Source organism: Eschrichtius robustus, assembly GCF_028021215.1.
Source record: "Eschrichtius robustus isolate mEscRob2 chromosome Y unlocalized genomic scaffold, mEscRob2.pri SUPER_Y_unloc_1, whole genome shotgun sequence".
Classification (NCBI taxonomy): domain Eukaryota; kingdom Metazoa; phylum Chordata; class Mammalia; order Artiodactyla; family Eschrichtiidae; genus Eschrichtius; species Eschrichtius robustus.
The window spans coordinates 2,019,681-2,044,016 of record NW_027175152.1 but is presented as its reverse complement, the minus strand read 5'-3'; the positions used below and the strand labels follow the sequence as shown (position 1 = coordinate 2,044,016).

At 36.0% G+C, this 24,336-nt stretch overlaps 1 protein-coding gene across 6 annotated transcripts in view; it reads left to right on the top strand.

Moving 5' to 3' along the window:
- LOC137757645 (zinc finger X-chromosomal protein-like) overlaps positions 1-8,188 on the top strand; it is a 62,643-nt gene extending 54,455 nt beyond the window's left edge. For all 6 annotated transcript variants that reach the window (XM_068534249.1, XM_068534246.1, XM_068534248.1 and 3 more), the window contains 5 exons: positions 2,467-2,616; positions 2,830-2,970; positions 3,343-3,498; positions 3,986-4,126; positions 5,027-8,188. In XM_068534249.1, coding sequence (XP_068390350.1) covers positions 2,467-2,616; positions 2,830-2,970; positions 3,343-3,498; positions 3,986-4,126; positions 5,027-6,210 — 1,772 coding nt within the window. In that variant the 3' untranslated portion in view covers positions 6,211-8,188. The remainder of the gene's footprint in view (positions 1-2,466; positions 2,617-2,829; positions 2,971-3,342; positions 3,499-3,985; positions 4,127-5,026) is intronic.
- The last annotated feature ends 16,148 nt before the right edge of the window (positions 8,189-24,336 follow it).

Genomic DNA, 24,336 nt, shown 5'->3' with positions numbered 1-24,336 from the left:
TCCCTTTCCTTCTGAGATCTTGATCCAGCAGATTCACTATGCCCTCTTAATTCCAGCCTCTCACTTTCTTTATTACCTACAGACTTTGAGCAGGCTTAAGTATTTTTATCAGTTAAACAGTAATCTCCTTGATCCTGCAACCCATTCTGATTACTGCTTCTTTATTCTCCTTTTTTAAACTAAACTTAAAGAAATTTACATCCTATATAGAATTCTCCACCCACTTTAGTCTGACCCCATATAGCATTCACTAAAACACTTTTCATCGAGAATATCAGTGACCTCTGGGTTACCATAAACCAGTGTAGATGTTCCTCCTTGACTTTGTATGTGTGTTGTGTTACTCTATACGCCATAGTAGGGTTTTCACGTTGGTAAAAATATTTCAGGCTGCTGTTTGAAAGCAGTTTTATGTTAAGTAATTTATTGGGGATGGGGATGGTCTTGATTTGTAATAAGTAAGAAACTAAAGTGTTGTATTTTCACTTGGGAGATACTTAATTTATCTGAATAGTCTACGTAAGAATGTTCTATAATTCTATGTAAGAATTTGATTAGACAAATGAAATTTTTAGATCTTTTAAAGAACATGATGGGGAATTTGGAGAAATTATTTTAAAGATATCAAAAGCTGAATTCTGTCCTTCTAAGCCAGTGTTAAGAATTTAAGACATAAAATTACATGATGGTCAAAACTATCACCATGGCCTTATTTTGAGTTGTGCTTGAGTCATGAACTTACTCATCTGATCGCTACTCATGGAAACCACCTTTTGTTAATTATACCGTTTTTGGATTTTTCCAAAAAATTACCTTAAATCTCATAGAATACATTCTTAAAATACTAAAAGTTGATGAATGTTAGTTGTGAGTCACATGGATTAGGTTTTGTATTCTGGCTTAGGTCATTAGCTGTGTGATCTCAGATAATCATTCAACTTGCGTTAACATAGGTTTGCTGTCCTTTGAAATTTTGGCAGTGGCAGTACTTTAAAACCTCCCTCCTTAAGTAGGTAGTTACTAGGTAGGTAATCACTTAAATGGTAGTTATATTATTAGTATTACCACATTTTAAAATAATCAAATATCTGTTCATCATCTGTTTTCCTACTAGAATTCAAACTTCTTGAGTCCATGACTTTTTCATATTTTATTTGTTATCTCTGATACCTAGCCCAAAGTCTCACTTATAGTTGTGATTCATTGTTGAATTGAATAAAATATAATCGTTCAACGAAAAGGATAATGAAATACGTCTAGCAGAGGAGCACCAGAAGCAAAAAGGAAATGAAAAGGCTTGATGGCAGTATTGAAGACAAGCTAAATCGACCTTCTTCTCTGGGCTTTGGTTCTGCTTCTCTCTGCTTGGTCTTCAGCTCTGCCAAATAGATCACTTGTTGTGTCTAGAGCAGAGAGAACATTCCATCAGTCTTTCTCTAATGCACACAGCATCAGTGATGAGTTGAATAGTACTAAGTTTTTATCAGTCTTTGCCAGACGTTCTTTTGTGCCAGAGATAGCAGTGCATGAAAGGAGACATTATTGGGGAATTATATTTTTGGTATTATTACAATTCAGAATATGTTTCTTTGAGACATTGTTTTTTTTACTTTTGTTAATTTTCCAAATCCTAAACATAATACTGTACTAATTTTTTTTCTTCTGGTACAAAGTTTAAAATATGAAATGTTTGTTCTGTATTCCCTGAATCTCTACTGTTGGGAACCATGTGAGCCTCTATTGTTAAATAATGATTTTGGGTTTTTTTTCCAAAAATGTAAAACACCCTACCTTCAATTAAGGTCTATAAGAGTATGTTTAAGTATAGATTTGCTGCATTTGCAAGCAATGACCCAGAGTGATTACTTTTGTGGACTCAAGTATGTGTGTGTTTGTGTGTGTTATGTGCACGTATATATACCATGTCTGTGAGTATGTGGTTTTACATGAAACAGTTTGATGTTTACATTTACCATTGTAATATACTTTTTTGAAAATCATACTTGTTTTTTTTAAAAGAAAAATGCAATTCTAATAGAAACATAAATTCAAATAGTATTCAGGAGTAGTGAACATGAGATAACACTGATAAAACATTTATATTAAATTTAGTGTTTGCTGATTTTACTACTAGGACATTTTCCACAAGATCTTGGAAAATGTAATACTGCTTTTACCTTATGCATATAACTATATCCAAAGGTAAAGTATATCATTTCATTACTTTTGTTAGTTTTCTAGGTTACCAGCAGTTTACTTTAAATAAAATAATTTTTACCTTTATATCTCATCCGCTTTTAGAAAATTTTCAAAATGTATTCATTGAATCTTCTGCTTTCTAGGTAGAATCATCCAGTTTTCATGAGTCAAGTTAGAGATTATGTTTGTAAAACAGGACTTTTGAAAATGATAATATTTTATTTAAGTATCTGCTATTACTATGTAATGCGTTTCCTGCCTTTTTAGTGGATGATGCTGGCAAAATAGAACACGACGGTTCCTCTGGAATGACCGTGGATGCAGAGTCGGAAGTGGATCCTTGTAAAGTGGATGGCACTTGCCCTGAAGTCATCAAGGTGTACATTTTTAAAGCTGACCCTGGAGAAGATGACTTAGGTAAGAGGAAACCTTCAGCGTATTGTACATCCTGATCAAACACTGCAACCTAATTACTTTTTGGTGGTTTAGATTGAGAATGTAATCTTTTCTGAAGATAACTTTTAGGAGGGTTCCAATATAGCAGTAGAAAAGTATGTAAAATGTAGTTAGTGAAACAGGTGGAAATGAAGTCTTCACATAAATTCTTGGAGCTGTCATCTTCTCTGATAGGTGGCACTGTAGACATTGTGGAGAGTGAGCCTGAGAATGATCGTGGAGTTGAACTACTTGATCAGAATAGCAGTATTCGTGTGCCAAGGGAAAAGATGGTTTACATGACTGTCAATGACTCTCAGCAAGATGAAGATTTAAGTAAGTAGGTGGCCTTTTTGTGGGGGAAAATTTTATGTTCCTATAGGCTTTTAATTTTTTAAAGCAGCAGTATTTGAAGAAAATAAGCAGCACTAAGAAGACATTATCGTACTGCCATATTCCAAAGAAGAATATCAGTGACTCTTGATGTATGCTCAGATTGTCATTTTGTAAGCAAATTATGGTGAAAGCCAAGAAAGTGATGATTCATTGAATAAATGTTTATAGTGTATTTACTATGGGAAAGTAATATTCTAGGTATGTAACATTTGAACCTCCTTTCTGTTTAATAACAAAATTGAAATAAAAATATCTTCCCTGTCTGATCTGTAAACTTGGTCACAAAAGTGGTTCTGTTGATTTTCTACTCAGATGTTGCAGAAATTGCAGACGAAGTTTATATGGAAGTGATTGTAGGAGAGGAGGATGCTGCTGTTGCAGCAGCAGCCGCTGCTGCCGTGCATGAACAACAAATGGATAACAATGAAATGAAAACATTCATGCCAATAGCATGGGCAGCAGCTTATGGTATGTCATGTTGCAGCTTGAAGGATTGCATGGTTCTTGAACATGAATTTATTATTGAAAAACATGTTTCTAGGGTCTTAAGTTTCAGCAGTATGAAGTACCAGTGTAGTGATTTAAGTAAAAACAGGAAGATGAAATAGTCTACCTTTTGCCTTTGCCTTTACGTTTAACAGGAATTTTTTTCGTGCCTATGTTATTTAAGAATTATGTAAACTTTCAAGCTCAAATGTTTTAATCTTCAGTATATGTGGCTCATGACCTTTGAGTGAGAACGAGAGAATTCATGGGGGAAAATGATGCTATATTTGGAAGTTAGGCATTTCCTACAGTCTTGTATATAAGTAGCCAAGTAAAGCCTAGTACCTAGATAGGGAATTTCTGTCATTCATGAGTATCATGGCTTTTCATTGTTGTAGTTTATAAAGAATCCTTAATTCTTTATTATTTATAATACTGTATAATTTTGTTTTTTAATGCATATTGTTAGGTAATAATTCTGATGGAATTGAAAGCCGGAATGGCACTGCAAGTGCCCTCTTGCACATAGATGAGTCTGCTGGACTTGGCAGACTGGCTAAACAAAAACCAAAGAAAAGGAGAAGACCTGATTCCAGGCAGTACCAAACAGGTGAGGGCACATGAGTTCCACAGTGCAGCGTGCTCTGCAAGCTCTCAGTTGAAACTAGTATGTATCCCCAGAGGTGTTATGATGGCATTTTAGCTGCTAGAATACAGTAGCTTTTGTGTATTGAATTTGAAAATATAATTTTAAGAATTCACTGATATTCATGAATGATTTCCTTGGATAAAAAGAAATAGATTTTGGATCAGAACCTATTTCAGGAAAAATAAAAATATCAGGTTATTTTAGTGGAAATGAAAAAAAAATCACTAAAATATTATGTCAGTTAACTTTAAATGAAAAAAAGTCAAAAAAATCTAGGGACTTCCTTGGCGGTCCAGTGGTTAAGACTGCTCACTCCCAGTGCAGAGCACACGGGTTCAATCCCTGGTCAGGGAACTAAGATCCCACATGCTGCATGGCTTGGCCAAAAAAAGAGGATCTATTTCTGTCAGCATGAGGCAGGCATCATTCACAGAGGAGCAGGACAAATACTTCAGTTGTTCATTGAATATATTCCTTTTTTGTATATCTTGTATAATGATTTACATATTAAATTTTTTTATAGGTGTGGTTGAACTTTAAATATCAATTTGGCTTGACATAATAAAAGCTGAAATGTTGAACTTTATGAATGATTTTCTCTAGATATCTAAATTTATATGGCTTTAAATTGCTACTTTATATATTTTAAACTGGGAATAAGATTGGTACAGTCATAATGAGGTTTCTGGACCAGATTCTCTTTATTACTAGGTTGCTATATCTTTTGTTGCAAAACAATAAAAGGTATGTTAACGTAATATAGGTACTTATAAACAGTGTTCAGAACACACACTTTAAATGCTTGAAGAGACCAAAACAACTTGGATTGATCACTCATGCTTCTTTCTTTTCCTTTCTTAGCAATAATTATTGGCCCTGATGGACATCCCTTGACTGTCTATCCTTGTATGATTTGTGGGAAAAAGTTTAAGTCGAGAGGTTTTTTGAAAAGGCACATGAAAAACCACCCTGAACACCTCACCAAGAAGAAGTACCGCTGTACTGACTGTGATTACACTACCAACAAGAAGATAAGTTTACACAACCACCTGGAGAGCCACAAGCTGACCAGCAAGGCAGAGAAGGCCATTGAATGCGATGAGTGTGGGAAGCATTTCTCTCACGCTGGGGCTTTGTTTACTCACAAAATGGTGCATAAGGAAAAAGGAGCTAACAAAATGCACAAGTGTAAATTCTGTGAATATGAGACAGCTGAACAAGGGTTATTGAATCGCCACCTTTTGGCAGTCCACAGCAAGAACTTTCCTCATATATGTGTGGAGTGCGGTAAAGGTTTTCGTCACCCGTCAGAGCTCAAAAAGCACATGCGAATCCACACTGGGGAGAAGCCGTACGAATGCCAGTACTGTGAATATAGGTCTGCAGACTCTTCTAATTTGAAAACTCATGTAAAAACTAAGCATAGTAAAGAGATGCCATTCAAGTGTGACATTTGTCTTCTGACTTTCTCAGATACCAAAGAGGTGCAGCAACATGCTCTTATCCACCAAGAAAGCAAAACTCACCAGTGTTTGCATTGCGACCACAAGAGTTCGAACTCAAGTGATTTGAAACGACATGTAATTTCAGTTCACACGAAGGACTACCCCCATAAGTGCGATATGTGTGATAAAGGCTTTCATAGGCCTTCAGAACTCAAGAAACATGTGGCTGCCCACAAGGGTAAAAAAATGCACCAGTGTAGACATTGTGACTTTAAGATTGCAGATCCATTCGTTCTAAGTCGCCATATTCTCTCAGTTCACACAAAAGATCTTCCGTTTAGGTGTAAGAGATGTAGAAAGGGATTTAGACAACAGAATGAGCTTAAAAAGCATATGAAGACACACAGTGGCAGGAAAGTGTATCAGTGTGAGTACTGTGAGTATAGCACTACAGATGCCTCAGGCTTTAAACGACACGTTATCTCCATTCATACGAAAGACTATCCTCACCGTTGTGAGTACTGCAAGAAAGGGTTCCGAAGACCTTCAGAAAAGAACCAGCACATAATGCGACATCATAAAGAAGTTGGCCTGCCCTAACAATACTTCTACAGACTTTTGTAGAGATGTTGGCCTTTAAAAGCCAATTTTAAAGCCAGTCAGTCTTGTTCACATACAATACTGTACATTGATTTATGCTGTGTACAGGTAGGATTATTCCTTCTTGTTACCTTTACATTTTATTCAGTAGAGTGTTCTGAATCCTATTCAGTTTGTTTAATGAGGAAAGTAGCAACAAACAAGTTGCTTTCAATAAAATCATCCCTGATTCTGTATTGAATTTTTCAGTCTTAGAAGTTTTACTATTTAAGTATTTACTTTATTCACCTTGATGATACTCTTCTAAGACCACTTAAAGATAAACATGATTTGGTAACTCTGAAAGTAATTATTTTGACTCATTTTTTCCCCACAAATTCTTTGCATTAAATAGAAACATCTGGAATATCAATGGGAGATTTTACTGTCAGTTCTAATTATAACATGAGTCATTTACTTTTCTAGCTTAACATTTTCAAATCACGTGACCGTGAAACTTTGCATTTGAGCCTCAACATTGAATATAGCATATTGGCTAAGTTTGTGCTTAGTCTTCATTCTGTTTAACAGGCAAAATGTGCTTCTTTTTACTTTCTTTGTAGTGTTTACATTTTTTGCCAGCACAGCACACTTTTAGAAGTCTTATTGAAAGGTTTTGCTTTTTCCTGTTTTTCATTCTTCTGTCTATACTCCTTTGTTTTGGAATAGTTATGTTCTGCAAATGAGACTTATTGTGAACTAAGTTTTGGAATGTTTTAGAGATAAGTGTGGCTCATATGATTTTGCAAGGTACCCTAAATTTTATATGTGCCTGTATGTTGCTTATTTTACTTACTTAAACACACAATCCCAAATTCTAAGTCTACAATGAAAAGTATTAAATGTACAATAAACTGAAAGATCCACAGATGTATGAAGGAGCATTTTTGCCAACTTCTTATTCAGAGATTAAAATTTAGCTGAAGAATTAGGAAAAAAATAAGGACACTAGTATTTTTATAAAGTGAAGTATTGTAAAAATCTTTGGTAATTGGAAAAGAGAAGTTAACGGTATTTCTAGATAGAATGCTTTCGTACAGGTTTATCTTCATACCTTAAAAATTTCTGAAAAGCTAATGAGTACCGGTAGATTAATCTTTCTGTTCAGACCGAGAAGCCTGTAAAGAAACTGTCTTCTCACAAAATAAGGCGGAGAGTAAGGAAGCGGTGGCTCTATATACTAGACAATGGGTGCAAATTAAACTTGACAAGCTTAGCCTGCTTTTTTATTTCTTAGGCAGTTAGCAAACTTGATTTAATACTCAAGTTGGCTTTTATTAGAAGACAAGTTGTATTTAAAGTACATAATAAAATGTAAGGCTTTATTTGAAATATCAATTCTTTCACAGTTTTGTTTTTTATTGGAGAGTTGAAATATTTTAAGCAGTTAGTGAGTCATAAATATAGATATAAAATTAATTCAGTTAATTAGAATTTGGTTGTGTTAATACAAATTTTGGAGAAAAGGAAACACTTTTTAGGTTGCTGAAATTAGCTATTGGCACATAGGTACTGGCACTTTGTGGGAAATTAGAAATTTTTCTTCCCTTTTGGTAGGTACCTTACAACTTCATTATGGTGCTTTCTTCTACTCCTGTAGAGGTTTTACCTTTTACCTTTCTCTGTGCCATTAATTTTCATATTCAGAAGTTATATTAATACGGTTAGAAATCTAAGCATTTGGGGATTTTCACAGCCACTCAAGACTAGATTAATTTAGTCTCATTCTAAATCAAGTGCTTTAGGTACATAGGAATTTAAACCTAATGCCAGCCACAGCCACAAGATGGATTTTGGAACTTCTGTCTTCTTGGCCCTCATATATGTCCCCAACTGTTTTATTGTCCATCTGTTGTCCTGTTCTGGAAAACTCTTATTTTTGTATGTATCTTTTAAATCTCCCTCAAATTTGTTATTCCCTGAAGTAACATAAAAGGAAATGTTTAATGAAAGTTTACATTTAAGAGTTTTAAAACATTCTGTAAAATTAATATAGATAAATAACTAATTATATTTTAAAAATACATTGAAAGATAAAGAACAAAACACTTTACATCATATTTCTCACATATTCTGGAGTCACAAACAGTTGTTTTGTTTTTAAGCGCAATATTAAGACCTTTAAAAGGTATTTAAGGATTTGGTCAAGTTAATATGATAAAACATTTGCCTTTATAAAGAAAAAATGAAATTGTACTTACTGTTATGTACTGATATTAGTTGAGGTTGTTTTAATTCTTAAAACAATTTGATTAGCAAAGCTAAAAAAGTGTATGTTTCAGTTTAATGTTTTAAAGAGGTACCAATTTTTAGAAGAATGTAAGTTATTATTTTGTTGAAATAACGTGTCAAATATTGTATGTTCCTTCCTTTGTACACATTGTAAAATACTTAAAGTAAAATACTTAATAAGAAATTCATATAGAAGAATGTGACACTATTGTAAATGTGTACTTGAGAGTAACATGCAAAAATAAAAATCAGACTATTTTCCTGATAATGAGTGTTTAGTCTATTTGATACTAGTACAAAGTTAACACGTTTCTGAGAAAAAAAAAGTGCAGTTTTCTTAAATCTAATAAACATAATACAGTGGACTATTTTTGTTTCCCCATTTCTTAATTCATTCTGTATAGAAGTGGAATGAAGGCAAAATGTTTAATTGCTCATTTTTTGACTTGGATGGAAATGTTCATCCTGTGAGTTTGCACGTAATATTTTAGAGTAGTTGAGAGCTAACCGGTAAGTCCTTTTGATTAGCATGTCCTTGAAATACATTTTTTTCTTTTTTCTTTACAAAACATTTGTCGTTTTTCATCTGCAACTTCTTCTGAGTTAAATGTCCCATGTATAAAGTGGTTGTTTTAGACCACATAAAGTTCATTTCAGTATAAGACCACAGCAATCAGTGATGGTTATTACTGTTTTCATAGCAAAGAACCCTGTCCTTGAGTTACCCTTTTGTGCCCAGTTTGGAGGTCTGTTACAGACACTAACATACTGTAGAACAGGTTATCGTCATAGTAAAAATTAGAAGTTCGGTAAAAGTTATCAGGAGTTGTCTTAACCATTCAGAATACTGTAGCAGAATACCATAGACTGGGTAGCTCATGAACTACAGACATGTATTTCTCACAGTTCCAGAGGCTGGGTAGTCCAAGGTCAAGGCACTAACAGATTCAGTGGGTGGTAAGTGCCACTTTTCTAGTTCATAGACTGCCAGCTTCTGGTTGTGTCTTCACATGGTGGAAAGAGTGAGGGGAGGAATAGTGAGGCACTATTCCCACTTCTGAGGGCTCTACCCCCATGACCTAATCACCTCCTAAAGGCTCCACCTCGTAAAACCATGACCTTGGGATTCAGTGGCACATAAAAACATAAGAATTTTAGGGAGTCAAAGACATTCAGTCAATAGGAGTTAAAAAGATTGGGACATTCAGATTTTTATTGAGATAAAATTGATGTAACATAAAAGTCACTGTCTAAAAGGGTAAAATTAGTGACCCTTAATACATTGACAGTGTTGTTACAATCACCTCTATTTAGTTCCAAAAATCTTAGATTTTTAAAGATAAAGATTCTGCAGTTCTTCAACTGTATAGGAGTACGTGTTTGCCTAATAGTTCAAACAGTAAATAATAAAAATTTGAGTTAAATATTAAGAGAATATGGTGAATGTCACTCTGACAAGTCATAAGTCAGACAAGACCACTGCAGCTCAACTGAATAACTCATTTATAATAGACTGCCTTATAAATAACACCTAACCAAGTCTGTGATCCCCACTACTCAGATCATTTATAGCCCTGTTCTCTGGAATCTTCTGTTACACTGATTTCCTTTATTTCCCACAAATGGTAGGTTTTATATAAGGAAAAGCATGACCAGTCAGTATCTTAAGGATGTGGTATTTCAGAATAGTGGTTTTTGAACTTTGGGCCTAGGATGTCTAGTATCAGCATTACTTGGAAACATGTTTGAAATAACAGATTTTTGGGTGTGCTATATATGCACTACATCAAAAACTGCATAGGACCCAGCAACCTATTTTGTTCTGTGGTAAAAATACACGTAACAAAATTTAACATCTTTAAGTATACACTTCAGTAGTGCTTAAGGTTTACTCATATTTTGTTGAGGATTTTTCCATCAATATTCATCAGGAATATTGGTCTGTAGTTTTTCTTATAATGCCTTTTTCTGGCTGTGTGGTATCAGATAATGTCGTTTCATAGAATGAGTTGGGAAGTATTCTATTCTGTATTTGGGGAATATTTTGACTATTATTGGTGTTAATGCTTACAGGTATACAATATAAGCAATTCACAATTTTTAAACGTTATACTCCATTTATAGTTAATAAAATATTGGCTGTATTCCTTGTGTTATACAATATATCCGTGTAGCTTATTTTATACATAATAGTTTATACCTTCTAAACCCCTACCCCTATCATGCCCTTCCCCCCCTTCCCTCTCCCCACTGGTAACTACTAGTTTTTTCTCTGTATCTGTGAGAGTGCTTGTTTGTTGTATTTATTTTATTTCTTCTTGATTAAGTTCTGGTAATTTATGCATTTCTAGGAATTTCTCTGTTTCATCTAGGTTGTCTAAATTGCTGGTGTTGAATTTTTGACAATATTAATGTATTTTAACTTCTTTTTTTCCTGTGTAAAGGTCAGTAGTAATGTCCCTACCTTCATTACTGATTTAGGTAACTTAACATTTTTTTTCTAGCTTTCTTAGTCTACCTAATGTTTCATCAATTTTTTTCAAAGCATTGGCTTTTGGTTTTGTTAATTCTGTTATTTTTCTATTTCATTCATTTCTGCACTAACCTTCATTGTTGTTTTCCGTCTTGCATTGTGTTTAGTTTTGCTATACTAAAACACAGTACTTTAAGCTTTAAACAGTTTATTTATGAAAGATTCTTATTTTTAATGTAGGTGTTTATAGCTATAGATTTCCCTCTGGGAACTGTTTTCTCTGCATCTGTTAAGTTTTGGTTTATTGTATTCATTTTCATCTGACTTAAGGTTTTTTCCCTAATTTCATTAGTGATTTTTTTTCTTTGACCCATTGCTTGTTTAATACTATGTCATTAAATTTCCATGTTTTTGTAAATTTTCCAGTTTTTCTTGTGTTACTGATTTCTGGCTTCATTCCATTGTGGTTGAAAAAGATACTTTATATGATTTCAACTTTAAAAAAAATTACTTAGACTTGTTTTATGGCCTAATGTATAGTCTACACTGGAGAATTTTCCATGTGCAGTTGAGGGAAAGGTGTAGTTTGCTCTTGGAATGAGTATTTTGTTTATAGAGTGTTCAGTTCCTCTGTTCCTTGTTTCATCTTTTTTTCTGGTGTTTTTATCCATTTTTGAATGTGAGCCTGATGTCTTTATTGGAGAGCTGTTTCTCATTCAGTTCTGTCTATATGTCTTTCATATAAATTGGTGTTCTTTTGTTTTTTTTTTTTTTTTTTGGTGTGTATCTGATTGTCATATCTTCATATCTGATTATTGATTAACCCTTTTGTCAATATATAATGTCCTTTGTATCTTGTAGCAGGTTTTCACTGGTTAAAAACAAGACAGTAGGTCCAAAATGCAGTGGCTTATGCTAAGCCCCAAATGGAGGTTTAACTTAATTACAGCTTCAGCTCTCCCAGAAGTGGAGTCTTAAACCAGTCAATTAGGAATCTCCTGATCAGCACTGGTTAGATAATCTGCTACATATATCCCCTGCCAGCTCCTAAAGGAAAGTAACTTTGCAATAACCAACTCATTTTTTTTTGCAGAGTGTAACTTCTTTGTTCCTTCAGCCTATGAAAGCCTTTCATTTTGTACAGCTACTTCGAGCTCATTTCTGTCTGGTGGATGATATGTTACCTGATTCACATATCATTGAATCCAGTAAGATCTTTAAAATTTACTCAGTGGAATTTTATTTTGCCTGATACTAGTATAGCTACCCTAGCACCCTTTAGGTCACTGTTTGCATGAACTATCTTTTTTCACCCTTTCATTCTTGTATTTTTGGATATGTAGTTAATCTGTAGACATCATATAGTTGAACGATTAAAATATTTTAATATATATAAATATATAATATATGAAGTATATATATAAAAATTTTTTAAATTTAATGGTCCAACTATATGCAGTTAGTGCAGTTCAGAAGTAAGATTGCTATTTCCCAATTGTCAGCCTCAATTCCCTCATCAGTGAAACAGGACAATGAAAGTACCTATCTCATAGAGTTGTTGAGATTAAATAAATATATTGTAGGAGAATGCCTGGCAAAGTAAGAACTCAGTGAATGGCCTCAAGTTGTGCAAAGATGAACAGTTCATTTGGCTGTGATGGGCAGGAGAAGCAATAATTGCTGGTAGTTAGACCTTAGACCCTCCCTTCTTCCTTCCAGGAATAATAATGTCATATTTCTTATAAGTTTTCAAATTATTCTGTTACACATTCTTTTCCTGTCTATGTAATCCTCATGAAAATCTTGTAACGTGGTTGGGACTTAATTGTCTCCATTTTTCAGATGAGAAACTGTGACTTCAGTGGTTTAAAACAGCTGCTTTTAACATTTATTCATCTGGGACCCATGGTGCTTTCAGGTGGACAAATTCATGTGTAATTCCTTCCATATCTGTACCCTTTTCCCTCCTCCTGGAAAACATTTAATGCTATGCAGGCATTAAGAAGGTTAAATAGATAGAGCTATGCATAATAGATGTGAAAGGATTTCTCTATTGTTGGTGAAAAAAAGGTGGTAAAATAACTATTTATAGTAATATTCCATGTATGTTTATTCAGGTATGAAGTTGTTGGAAAAGCCACACAGGAAACTGTTAACAGTACTTAACTATGGAATTGAGGGATAGGAATCTTTAAAATGTACCCAGAATTTAATTTTTAGGTATGACTGAATGATGATACAAAAAGTCAATGCCATTGAAAGGAGAGTTCATTACTTACAGTTCCCAAGAGGAGCAGCCTGATATTGGTGATTTATAATAAGAAATATATATATTTGATCTTTATCCTGTTTCTGGCACAGAACTCCTAAAACCCTGGAATTTACTAAGTGATAAGGGGGATAAAAATGTCTTGATATTCATAACAAACTCATTTCAACCACACGTGAGTTTCTGTTAATTAGGTGACCTTTGAAAAGGACCAAAAGTTGGGTCTGACTGCCAGGAGGAGAGGGGGTGGGGAGAACGGTGTGCCCAGAGAGCATGGAAGTTGAGCATGGAGAGGCATACTTGCTGTATGCCTCTCTTCTGTCTGGCTATTCCTGAATTCCTTTCATAATAAATGTAATCTAGTAATTAAAATGTTTCTTTGAGCCACTCTAGCAAGTTAATTTAACCCAAGAGGAAATCATAGAAACCTCCTATCTTCAGGCTAGCCAGTTGGTGTGAAGAACAGGTCTTGTGATTGGTGTCTGTTGGGGTGGGGAGGGTGATGAGAGAGTCTTACAGGACTGAACACCTAGACCTGTGGGATCTGATGCTATCTCCAGGTAGATAGTGTTATAATTGAGTTAAATCATAGGACACTCAGCTGATGTTGGAGAACTGCTTTGCTTATGACGAAAACCTAAATACATACGGTCCCAAACATGTTGAGAGTAGAGGAGACACACAGAAGTGTTTTCTGCCCTACTAGGATGCTGTGCCACATAGGGAATTACTAGGATTGGTAAGCAGGCAGACAGAGCAAGGGGGAAAAATGATGTACTCCTTACTGTATTACCTCTATTAATGTAGAGGTGGAAAGCTGTTAGGTGAGGATTTTTTGATTGATCAGGAAGTAAAATACAGATGTTGGAGTTTGTGTTGGAGGTTTGCAATATGATTTCCATGCATCTGTGAAAACCCACGCTGCAGAGAAGAGGTATCCAATGTTTAGGAATCATATCAAGGAAACTTAGGGGAGTAATAGTGGAAACTTTTAGAGATGAGGACATAAGTTGCCTTAAGCAATGTAAAACACATTTTAAAAATGAGGATAGAAAGGAGGAACACAAATTGAAATACAAGGAGTTTTTGTAGGTTGGTCCATAACTAAGTTTCCCATTTGTATAGTATTAACCCAGATATGGATCTGAAATTTCCAGGTTCTCTAACCCAGGAGCTGTAAATAGAGGTTAAGACCTGGGGCAAGATGGAGATGCATTTAGGGGTTCATTTGCTGGACTGCAATTTGTAATGGAGTTGTTACAAAAGATGTATTATGTGTTTTTTAATTAAATTGGCTATCTGCATCTTATCAAGAACATGAAACTCCTTGAATGCCTTTTCCAAGAGCCCAACATTGTGAATTTGACAAGTGAAATGTATGCCTTGCTTATTATCAGTAATGTTTGTAACTCTGAAAGGAATACAGAATGTCCTGGCAAGGCCTTTTACTGTGGCTTTACTATATGTAAAGACGTGTATGATTTTGATTTTGATGTATTCCAGGTATCTCTGAGGTAAGAAATTCCCCGTTATTTGTCCTCAAGGGGTAACACTTAGGCAATGGCCCAATAGTTTATAATGTAAAGATGGGGAACACTTGATGAAGTCACCCAACACTAAGTTGGCTGAAGTTTGGCCAGGAATGTTGTTTCCTGGGTTCCATCCTTTCTGGGATATGCTGGCTCAAAGACGGAAAGCAGTAACATTCCACAGAGTGCCATTCACTGCTAGTCTACTGACTCCCATTGCTGTTCACTCAGTTAATCCCAAGGGGTTCCCCAGGTAGCCAGCTGGTCAGGGGTAGGGTGACTTCCTTTATCACCAGAACATCTGAAAGGGACTAGGACAGGGAGGACATGCTCTCCTGCAGGTAGAATATGTCAGAAGACCCAGGTTTAGGTGCATCCAGTAATAATGAGGCCTCAGTAGCTGTGCCAAGCTTGTGGAATACTATTTTCATGACCCAAAGTATATGTGTAGCTAGGTATGGAGGGCCAGACTCAGGTCCCATGAGATCCTCTCTTTCCAGAAGAGCCCAGGATATGGCCAGCAATTGTAGTTGTAATGTTGTATAGCATGGAGCCAAGAGGAACAGCTTCTCATATTAGATAAGTTCTTAGGCTACTATGCCATCATAGGAGGCATGAGAGAAGGTTGCCAAAGTCTTTAGTGACAGAGTCCCTGAGGGCACTAATGGGAGTGCCTATTGATTTTAATGGGGATAGATTTTAGACCCTTTTATTGCAAGGGTCCCACTGAGGGTGGGCTGATTTGTAACTAGCAGCATCAATGGGATGAAGTAAAATTTGTTAATACTGAGTATATTGCCCTCAGAACCAAAAAAAGACTAAAAGATGTCAGACTTATGTGTCTGTAATGAGTGTGTAAAGTGAATCTCCTTGGATGAGGATGTCATCAATGTATGTCATACCTGTGTTCCTAGTGAAATGTGGCTATCATTAAGATGTCTGCAAAGACTGTTTAATGGCAAGGCTGTTGGGATGCCCTTTGTATTGTGACCATTTGGAGATGATTGCAAACTGAAGCTGAGAGGCAAGACATGGAATAGAACATATTAACCAGTTTATAAGAGAGAAATATTTCCTGTTTGTTGTTTGGATAGTCAATAATTTTAACAACATTGTATATTTGATATGAGGCCCCTAATGAATGGTACCATAGCATTAAGGTTGTGGTAATCCACCATGAGGTGTCATTTATAATTTTCATGTTTAGCAACAGGCAAATTGAGCTGTTAAATGGAGAAGCAATGGGAAGAATCACCCCTTTACTACTTAGGTTTTACAAAATGAGTTACAATCCTTGAAGGTCCTACTTACATTGGGCAACATTAACTATTTTAATTAGAGTTTCCATGGGATTCCATTTTATCAAGTCAATTTGTAAATGTCGAAGGCTTTCTTTAAATATATTATTCATTGTGTTTGAGTGTCTATGCCCAATATTTTGAATATTTTAGGAGGAGGGGTACTATGACTATGGGAAATTTAGGTATACCCTTTCTTTATTTTACATTTAGTTTTTCTAAACTTTTCCTAATTATGGGGAGTGACAGTGTTTAAACTGGTGGGATCCCCAGGTGTAAGTACAATTTGAGCCCCAGGATTGATTAAATCCATGAAGTTTTGTTAATTGGTTATTTTAGTAAATGCTACAGATAGTTGATAATCTAGGTTGTAGAGGCACAAAGCCAACCAGCACCTGTTTATACTTTTATATATAATTCCTTTATTCTATAAATTTTATTTTTAAAAATGTATACATACATGTATTACATATAATTTGTTACATAAATTTTTAGAGAATAAATTTGAGGGTCAAATTATGGACCTTTTTTTCCATTTAGTTATATATACCTTTACTTAATTTTAAAATTATATATATAAGTGTATATAATGAAACATTAAAGTATATGTGCTATATGTTTATGTGTGTGTATATATACACATATACAATTTATTTAATTATTTTTCTTTTCCCTTCTATTTGTTGTGGTTTCCCCATGGCTCCTGCCTTTTTTTTTTTTTTTTTTTTCCTGTTTTAGGCTTTTAACTACCTGAAGAATAGATTTTTAATTTCTGTCTCTGGAGGAGAGGGAAGAGATTCAGTACCTCTATGCAGCAGATTCTCTCTAGAAAGGTCCCTGTCTGCAGTGAAATCAGTCCCGTTCCCCCAGCATTTCACCTGTACCTCTTAATTTTTCGTTTGTTTATTTCTGTTTTGTGTGTCCTAGACCATTTGGTTTTAAATTTTCCTTTGGGTGTTTACCTAATAAATCCCTTGTTGTTTAGAGTTAGTCTCTTCTTTTTTTATAATTTTTTCGACTGTAATTGTACTTTTTTTTTTTAGAATCAATTTTTGTTTATTTATTTTTGGTTGCATTGGGTCTTTGTTGCTGATCGCGGGCTTTCTTCAGTTGCGTTGAGCTGGGGCTACTCTTTGCTGCAGTGTGCGGGCTTCTCATTGTGGTGGCTTCTATTGTTGCAGAGCACGGGCTCTAGACATGCAGGCTTCAGTAGTTGTGGCTCGTGGGCTCTAGAGCACAGGCTCTGTAGTTGTGGTGCACAGGATTACTTGCTGCACGACATATGGGATCTTCCCGGACTTGAACTTGTGTCCCCTGCATTGGCAGGCGGATTCTTAACCACTGCACCACCAAGAAATTCCCTAGAGTTAGCCTCTTCTGTGAGTGACAGCTTCCCTTTCTAGGGTGTACCAATGAGACTCAGAGAGGTTAGGGTCCATATCAGAGGAGCAGTGGTAGCAGCATACTGATTTTGTGGTTACTTGGTTTTGAAAATGAGTCTTTTAGCATGCTGATGACAGCACTTAGGAGTACCCAAGCATGTTAACCAAGAGATATGCAATCTCCTATAAATTGAGAAACCTCCTCAGGTGTCTTAGGGCAGGGGTCCCCAACCCCGAGGTACAGGTCCATGGCCTGTTAGGAACTGAGCCTTAAAGCAGGAGGTGTGCAGTGGGCAAATGAGCAAAACTTCATCTGCTGCTCCCCATCACTTCCCGCTTGCATTACCACCTGAACCATCGCCCCCATCACCCCCTCATCCGCCCCCACTGGTGGAAAAATTGTCTTCCATGAAACTGGTCCTTGGTGCTAAAATGTTGGGGACCACTGTCTTAGAGGGAAGAAAGGATAAACTATTTCTCCCCCTTTTCCTTTTTCATTAGACTTTGGGCCACTGATCTCCATGGGTGGGATCCCTAATATTCCACTGGTTTGGGTGAAAGATCATGACAACCTCATGATTTGCTTACTTGAGGCACCATTTATGTTTGTCTGATGCCATGCCTTTCCATGCCATGACTTTCCATGGGGAGGGCACCCTGTATTTCTCTGACAGCAAAAATGTGTGCCCAAGTAACTTATAAAGTCAAATGGGGACTGCCTTAGGATTGGATATTCCAGACTATGTTCTACAAATTAATTCTTCACCAGTTTTGTTCAAATTAATCTGTAAAGTGATTTAATTAAATCACTGGAATTCACTTTACAGGTATGATTGAGTAATGACACAGGTCATATATATATAATTGAAAGAAGAACTTATTACTCATAGTTCCAAGAGCAGGGGAGGCCCCCACACCACACAGAGTGACCTGGAGAAGCAGTAGGAACAGTCAGAAAGCTGAGTGAGCAAGGGGAAAGCCTTCATTACTACAATGGCAAGAAGTTGTTAGGTGGAGACGTTTTTGATTGGGCTGGAAATGAAACACAGTTCTTAGGGCTGTTGTTCCAGGGCTTGCTATATGATTTGTCACACCTATGAAAACCCACAGTGCAGTGAAGAGGTAAATAACCTCCTGCGACACCTGGACATCCATTTGTCAGTTACAGAGTATCAACAATGCTTATTACAGGGAGGTGGTAGATTGGGTGCTGGGGGTTTCACTTTCACGTTATAAAATTTAAAAAAGTGTGTATTATTTTTATAATAAAAATTTAATTCCATTTTGAAAATAAAAGCATAACCATTTGAAAAATTATAAGCATACCTTGAATTGGTTTTGATTTTAAGGAAATCACTCATGAATATTTATAGACTGTCTGTGGAAGAATATTCAAGAAGCTGATGATACTGCTTGCCTCCGAAAAGGAAGACTGGGAGACTGGGGTTTTTGGGTTTTTTGTTTTGTTTTGTTTTTTTTGGCTGCACGCGGGCTTTCTCTAGTTGCTGCAAATGGGAGCTACTCTTTGTTGTGGTGTGCAGGCTTCTAATTGCAGTGGCTTCTCGTTGTGGAGCACCGGCTCTAGGCGCATGGCTCAGTAGTTGTGGCGTGTGGGCTCAGTAGTTGTGGCTCACGGGCTCTAGAGCGCAGGCTCAGTAGTTGTGGCACACTGGCTTAGTTGCTCCGCAGGCATGTGGGATCTTCCCGGACCAGGGATCAAACCCATGTCCCCTGCATTGGCAGGCGGATTCTTAACACTGCACAACCAGGGAAGTCCCAGAGACTGGGTTTTGAAGATAAAGGTGGAAGTTAAATGGATTTTCACTGTAAACCCTTTTATAAGATTTAATTTGTTTTTAACAAATGTACATATTATGAATTTAAATAAAAAATTTATTAAAAACATTAATGACTTATAATTACCAGTGAATAGTTTGTGAGTTACTTAGTGACTGATCATAACATGCCAGTTCTTTCCACTGATTAAATTCTAAGCACAGAACTGACATTCAAATCTTCAAGGACTGTAACTCCGTCTCACTGCCCAGTGTGGTTGCCTCAGAGCCGCACCCTGCTTCAGGCTCAATAAGCCATGACAATAATTTCATAATTACTATGCCATAAGTGAAATGAACACCCCAAACAGTCTGGCCGAAGATACTTCTGTTATTTCACCCACTCTCTTCTTCCCATTGAGGTGTAACTTAACAAATATAAGTATATATAAGTTGTATATACTACCTTTGTATATATATATATTTTTTAATCAGTCATCAGTTTTATACACTTCAGTGTATACATGTCAATCCCAATCGCCCAATTCAGCACACCACCATCCCCACCCCACCACAGTTTTCCCCCCTTGGTGTCCATACGTTTGTTCTCTACATCTTTGTCACATCTTCTGCCCTGCAAACAGGTTCATCTGTACAATTTTTCTAGGTTCCACATACATGCATTAATATATGATATTTATTTTTCTCTTTCTGACTTACTTCACTCTGCATGACAGTCTCTAGATCCATTCACATCTCAACAAATGACTCAATTTCGTTCCTTTTTAGGGCTGAGTAATATTCCATTGTATATATGTACCACAACTTCCTTATCCATTGGCCTGTCGATGGGCATTTAGGTTGCTTCCATTACCGGGGTATTGTAAATAGTGCTGCAATGAACATTGGGGTGCATGTGTCTTTTTGAAGTACACTTTTCTCTGGGTACATGCCCAGTAGTGGGATTGCTGGGTCGTATGGTAGTTCTATTCTTCATTTTTTAAGGAACCTCCATACTGTTCTCCAGTGGCTGTATCAATTTACATTCCCACCAACAGTGCAAGAGGGTTCCCTTTTCTCCACACCCTCTCCAGCATTTCTTGTTTGTAGATTTTCTGATGATACCCATTCTAACTGGTGTGAGGTGATACCTCATTGTAGTTTTGATTTGCATTTCTCTAATAATTAGTGATGTTGAGCATTCTTTCATGTGCTTCTTGGCCATCTGTATGTCTTCTTTGGAGATATGTCTCTTTAGGTCTTCCGCACATTTTTGGATTGGGTTGTTTGTTTCTTTAATATTGAGCTGAATGAGCTGTTTATATATTTTGGAGATTAATCCTTTGTTCTTTGATTCGTTTGCAAATATTTTCTCTCATTCTGAGGGTTGTCTTTTCGTCTTGTTTATGGTTTCCTTTGCTGTGCAAAAGCTTTGAAGTTTCATTAGGTCCCATTTGTTTATTTTTGTTTTTATTTCCATTACTCTAGAAGGTGGATCAAAAAAAATCTTGCTGTGATTTATGTCAAAGAGTGTTCTTCCTATGTTTTACTCTAAGAGTTTTATAGTGTCCGGTCTTACATTTAGGTCTCTAATCCATTTTGAGTTTGTTTTTGTGTATGGTGTTAGGGAGTATTCTAATTTCATTCTTTTACATGTAGCTGTCAAGTTTTCCCAGCACCACCTATTGAAGAGGCTGTCTTTTCTCCATTGTATATCTTTGCCTCCTTTGTCATAGATTAGTTGACCATAGGTGCGTGGGTTAATCTCTGGGCTTTCTATCTTGTTCCATTGATCTATGTTTCTGTTTTTGTGCCAGTACCATATTGTCTTGATTACTGTAGCTTTGTAGTATAGTCTGAAGTCAGGGAGTCTGATTTCTCCAGCTCCATTTTTTTGCCTCAAGACTGCCTTGGCTATTCGGGGTCTTTTGTGTCTCCATACAAATTTTAAGATGATTTGTTCTAGCTCTGTAAAAAATGCCATTGGTAATTTGATAGGGATTGCATTGAATCTGTAGATTGCTTTGGGTAGTATACTCATTTTCACAATGTTGATTCTTCCAATCCAAGAACATGGTATATCTCTCCATCTGTTGGTATCATGTTTAATTTCTTTCATCAGTGTCTTATAGTTTTCTGCATACAGGTCTTCTGTCTCCCTAGGTAGGTTTATTCCTAGGTATTTTATTCTTTTTGTTGCAATGGTAAATGGGAGTGTTTCCATAATTTCTCTTTCAGATTTTTCATCATTAGTGTATAGGAATGCAAGGGATTTCTGTGCATTAATTTTGTATCCTGCAACTTTACCATATTCATTAATTAGCTCTAGCAGTTTTCTGGTGGCAGTTTTAGGATTCTCTATGTATAGTATCATGTCATCCGCAAACAGTGACAGTTTTACTTCTTCTTTTCCAGTTTGTATTCCTTTTATTTCTTTTTCTTCTCTGATTGTCGTGGCTAGGACTTCCAGAACTATGTTGAATAATAGTGGTGAGAGTGGACATCCTTGTCTCATTCCTGATCTTAGAGGAAATGCTTTCAGTTTTTCACCATTGAGAATGATGTTTGCTGTGGGTTTGTCATATATGGCCTTTATTATGTTGACGTAGGTTCCCTCTATGCCCACTTTCTGGAGAGTTTTTATCATAAATGGGTGTTGAATTTTGTCAAAAGCTTTTTCTGCATCTATTGAGATGATCATATGGTTTTTATTCTTCAATTCGTTAATATGGTGTATCACATTGATTGATTTGCGTATATTGAAGAATCCTTGCATCCCTGGGATAAATCCCACTTGATCGTGGTGTATGATCCTTTTAATGTGTTGTTGGATTCTGTTTGCTAATATTTTGTTGAGGATTTTTGCATCTATATTCATCAGTGATATTGGTCTGTAATTTTCTTTTTTTGTAGTGTCTTTGTCTGGTTTTGGTATCAGGGTGATGGTGGCCTCATAGAATGAGTTTGGGAGTGTTCCTTCCTCTACAATTTTTTGGAAGAGTTTGAGAAGGATAGGTGTTAGCTCTTCTCTAAATGTTTGATAGAATTCACCTGTGAAGCCATCTGGTCCTGGACTTTTGTTTGTTGGAAGATTTTTAATCATGGTTTCAATTTCATTACTTGTGATTTGTGTGTTTATATTTTCTATTTCTTCCTGGTGCAGTCTTGGAAGGCTATACCTTTCTAAGAATTTGTCCATTTCTTCCAGGTTGTCCATTTTATTGGCATAAAGTTGCTTGTAGTAGTCTCTTAGGATGCTTTGTATTTCTGCAGTGTCTGTTGTAACTTCTCCTTTTTCATTTCTGATTTTATTGATTTGAGTCCTCTCCCTCTTTTTCTTGATAAGTCTGGCTAATGGCTTATCAATTTTGTTTATCTTCTCAAAGAACCAACTTTTAGTTTTATTGATCTTTGCTATTGTTTTCTTTGTTCCTATTTCATTTATTTCTGCTCTGATCTTTATGATTTCTTTCCTTCTGCTAACTTTGGGTTTTGTTTGTTCTTCTTTCTCTAGTTTCTTTAGGTGTAAGGTTAGATTGTTTACTTGAGATTTTTCTTGTTTCTTTAGGTAGGCTTGTATAGCTATAAACTTCCCTCTTACAACTGCTTTCGCTGCATCCCATAGGTTTTGGGTCGTCGTGTTTTCATTGTCATTTGTCTCTAGGTATTTTTTGATTTCCTCTTTGATTTCTTCAGTGATCTCTTGGTTATTTAGTAACGTATTGTTTAGCCTCCATGTGTTTGTCTTTTTTACGTTTTTTTCCCTGTAACTCATTTCTAATCTCATAGCGTTGTGGTCAGAAGAGATGCTTGATATGATTTCAATTTTCTTAAATTTACTGAGGCTTGATTTGTGACCCAAGATGTGATCTATCCTGGAGAATGTTCCGTGCGAACTTGAGAAGAACGTGCAATCTGCTGTTTTTGGATGGAATGTCCTATAAATATCAGTTAAATCTATCTGGTCTATTGTGTCATTTAAAGCTTCTGTTTCCTTATTTATTTTCATTTTGGATGATCTGTCCATTGGTGTAAGTGAGGTGTTAAAGTCCCCCACTATTATTGTGTTACTGTCGATTTCCTCTTTTATAGCTGTTAGCAGTTGCCTTATGTATTGAGGTGCTCCTATGTTGGGTGCATATATATTTATAAATTGTTATATCTTCTTCTTGGATTGATCCCTTGATCATTATGTAGTGTCCTTCCTTGTCTCTTGTAACATTCTTTATTTTAAAGTCTATTTTATCTGATATGAGTATAGCTACTCCAGCTTTCTTTTGATTTCCATTTGCATGGAATATCTTTTTCCATCCCCTCACTTTCAGTCTGTATGTGTCCCTAGGTCTAAAGTGGGTCTCTTGTAGACAGCATATATATGGGTCTTGTTTTTGTATCCATTCAGCCAGTCTATGTCTTTTGGTTGGGGCATTTAATCCATTCACGTTTAAGGTAATTATCGATATGTATGTTCCTATGACCATTTTCTTAATTGTTTTGGGTTTGTTTTTGTAGGTCCTTTTCTTCTCTTGTGTTTCCCACTTAGAGAAGTTCCTCTAGCATTTGTTGTAGAGCTGGTTTGGTGGTGCTGAATTCTCTTAGCTTTTGCTTGTCTGTAAAGCTTTTGATTTCTCTATCAAATCTAAATGAGATCCTTGCCGGGTAGAGTAATCTTGGTTGTAGGTTCTTCCCTTTCATCACTTGAAGTATATCATGCCACTCCCTTCTGGCTTGCAGAGTTTCTGCTGAGAAATCAGCTGTTAACCTTATGGGAGTTCCCTTGTATGTTTTTTGTCGTTTTTCCCTTGCTGCTTTCAATAATTTTTCTTTGTCTTTATTTTTTGCCACTTTGATTACTATGTGTCTCGGCATGTTTCTCCTTGGGTTTATCCTGTATGGGACTCTCTGCGCTTCCTGGACTTGGGTGGCTATTTCCTTTCCCATGTTAGGGAAGTTTTCGACTATAATCTCTTCAAATATTTTCTCTGGTCCTTTCTCTCTCTCTTCACCTTCTGGGATCCCTATAATGCGAATGTTGTTGCGTTTAATGTTGTCCCAGAGGTCTCTTAAGCTGTCTTCATTTCTTTTCATTCTTTTTTCTTTAGTCTGTTCTGCAGCAGTGAATTCCACCA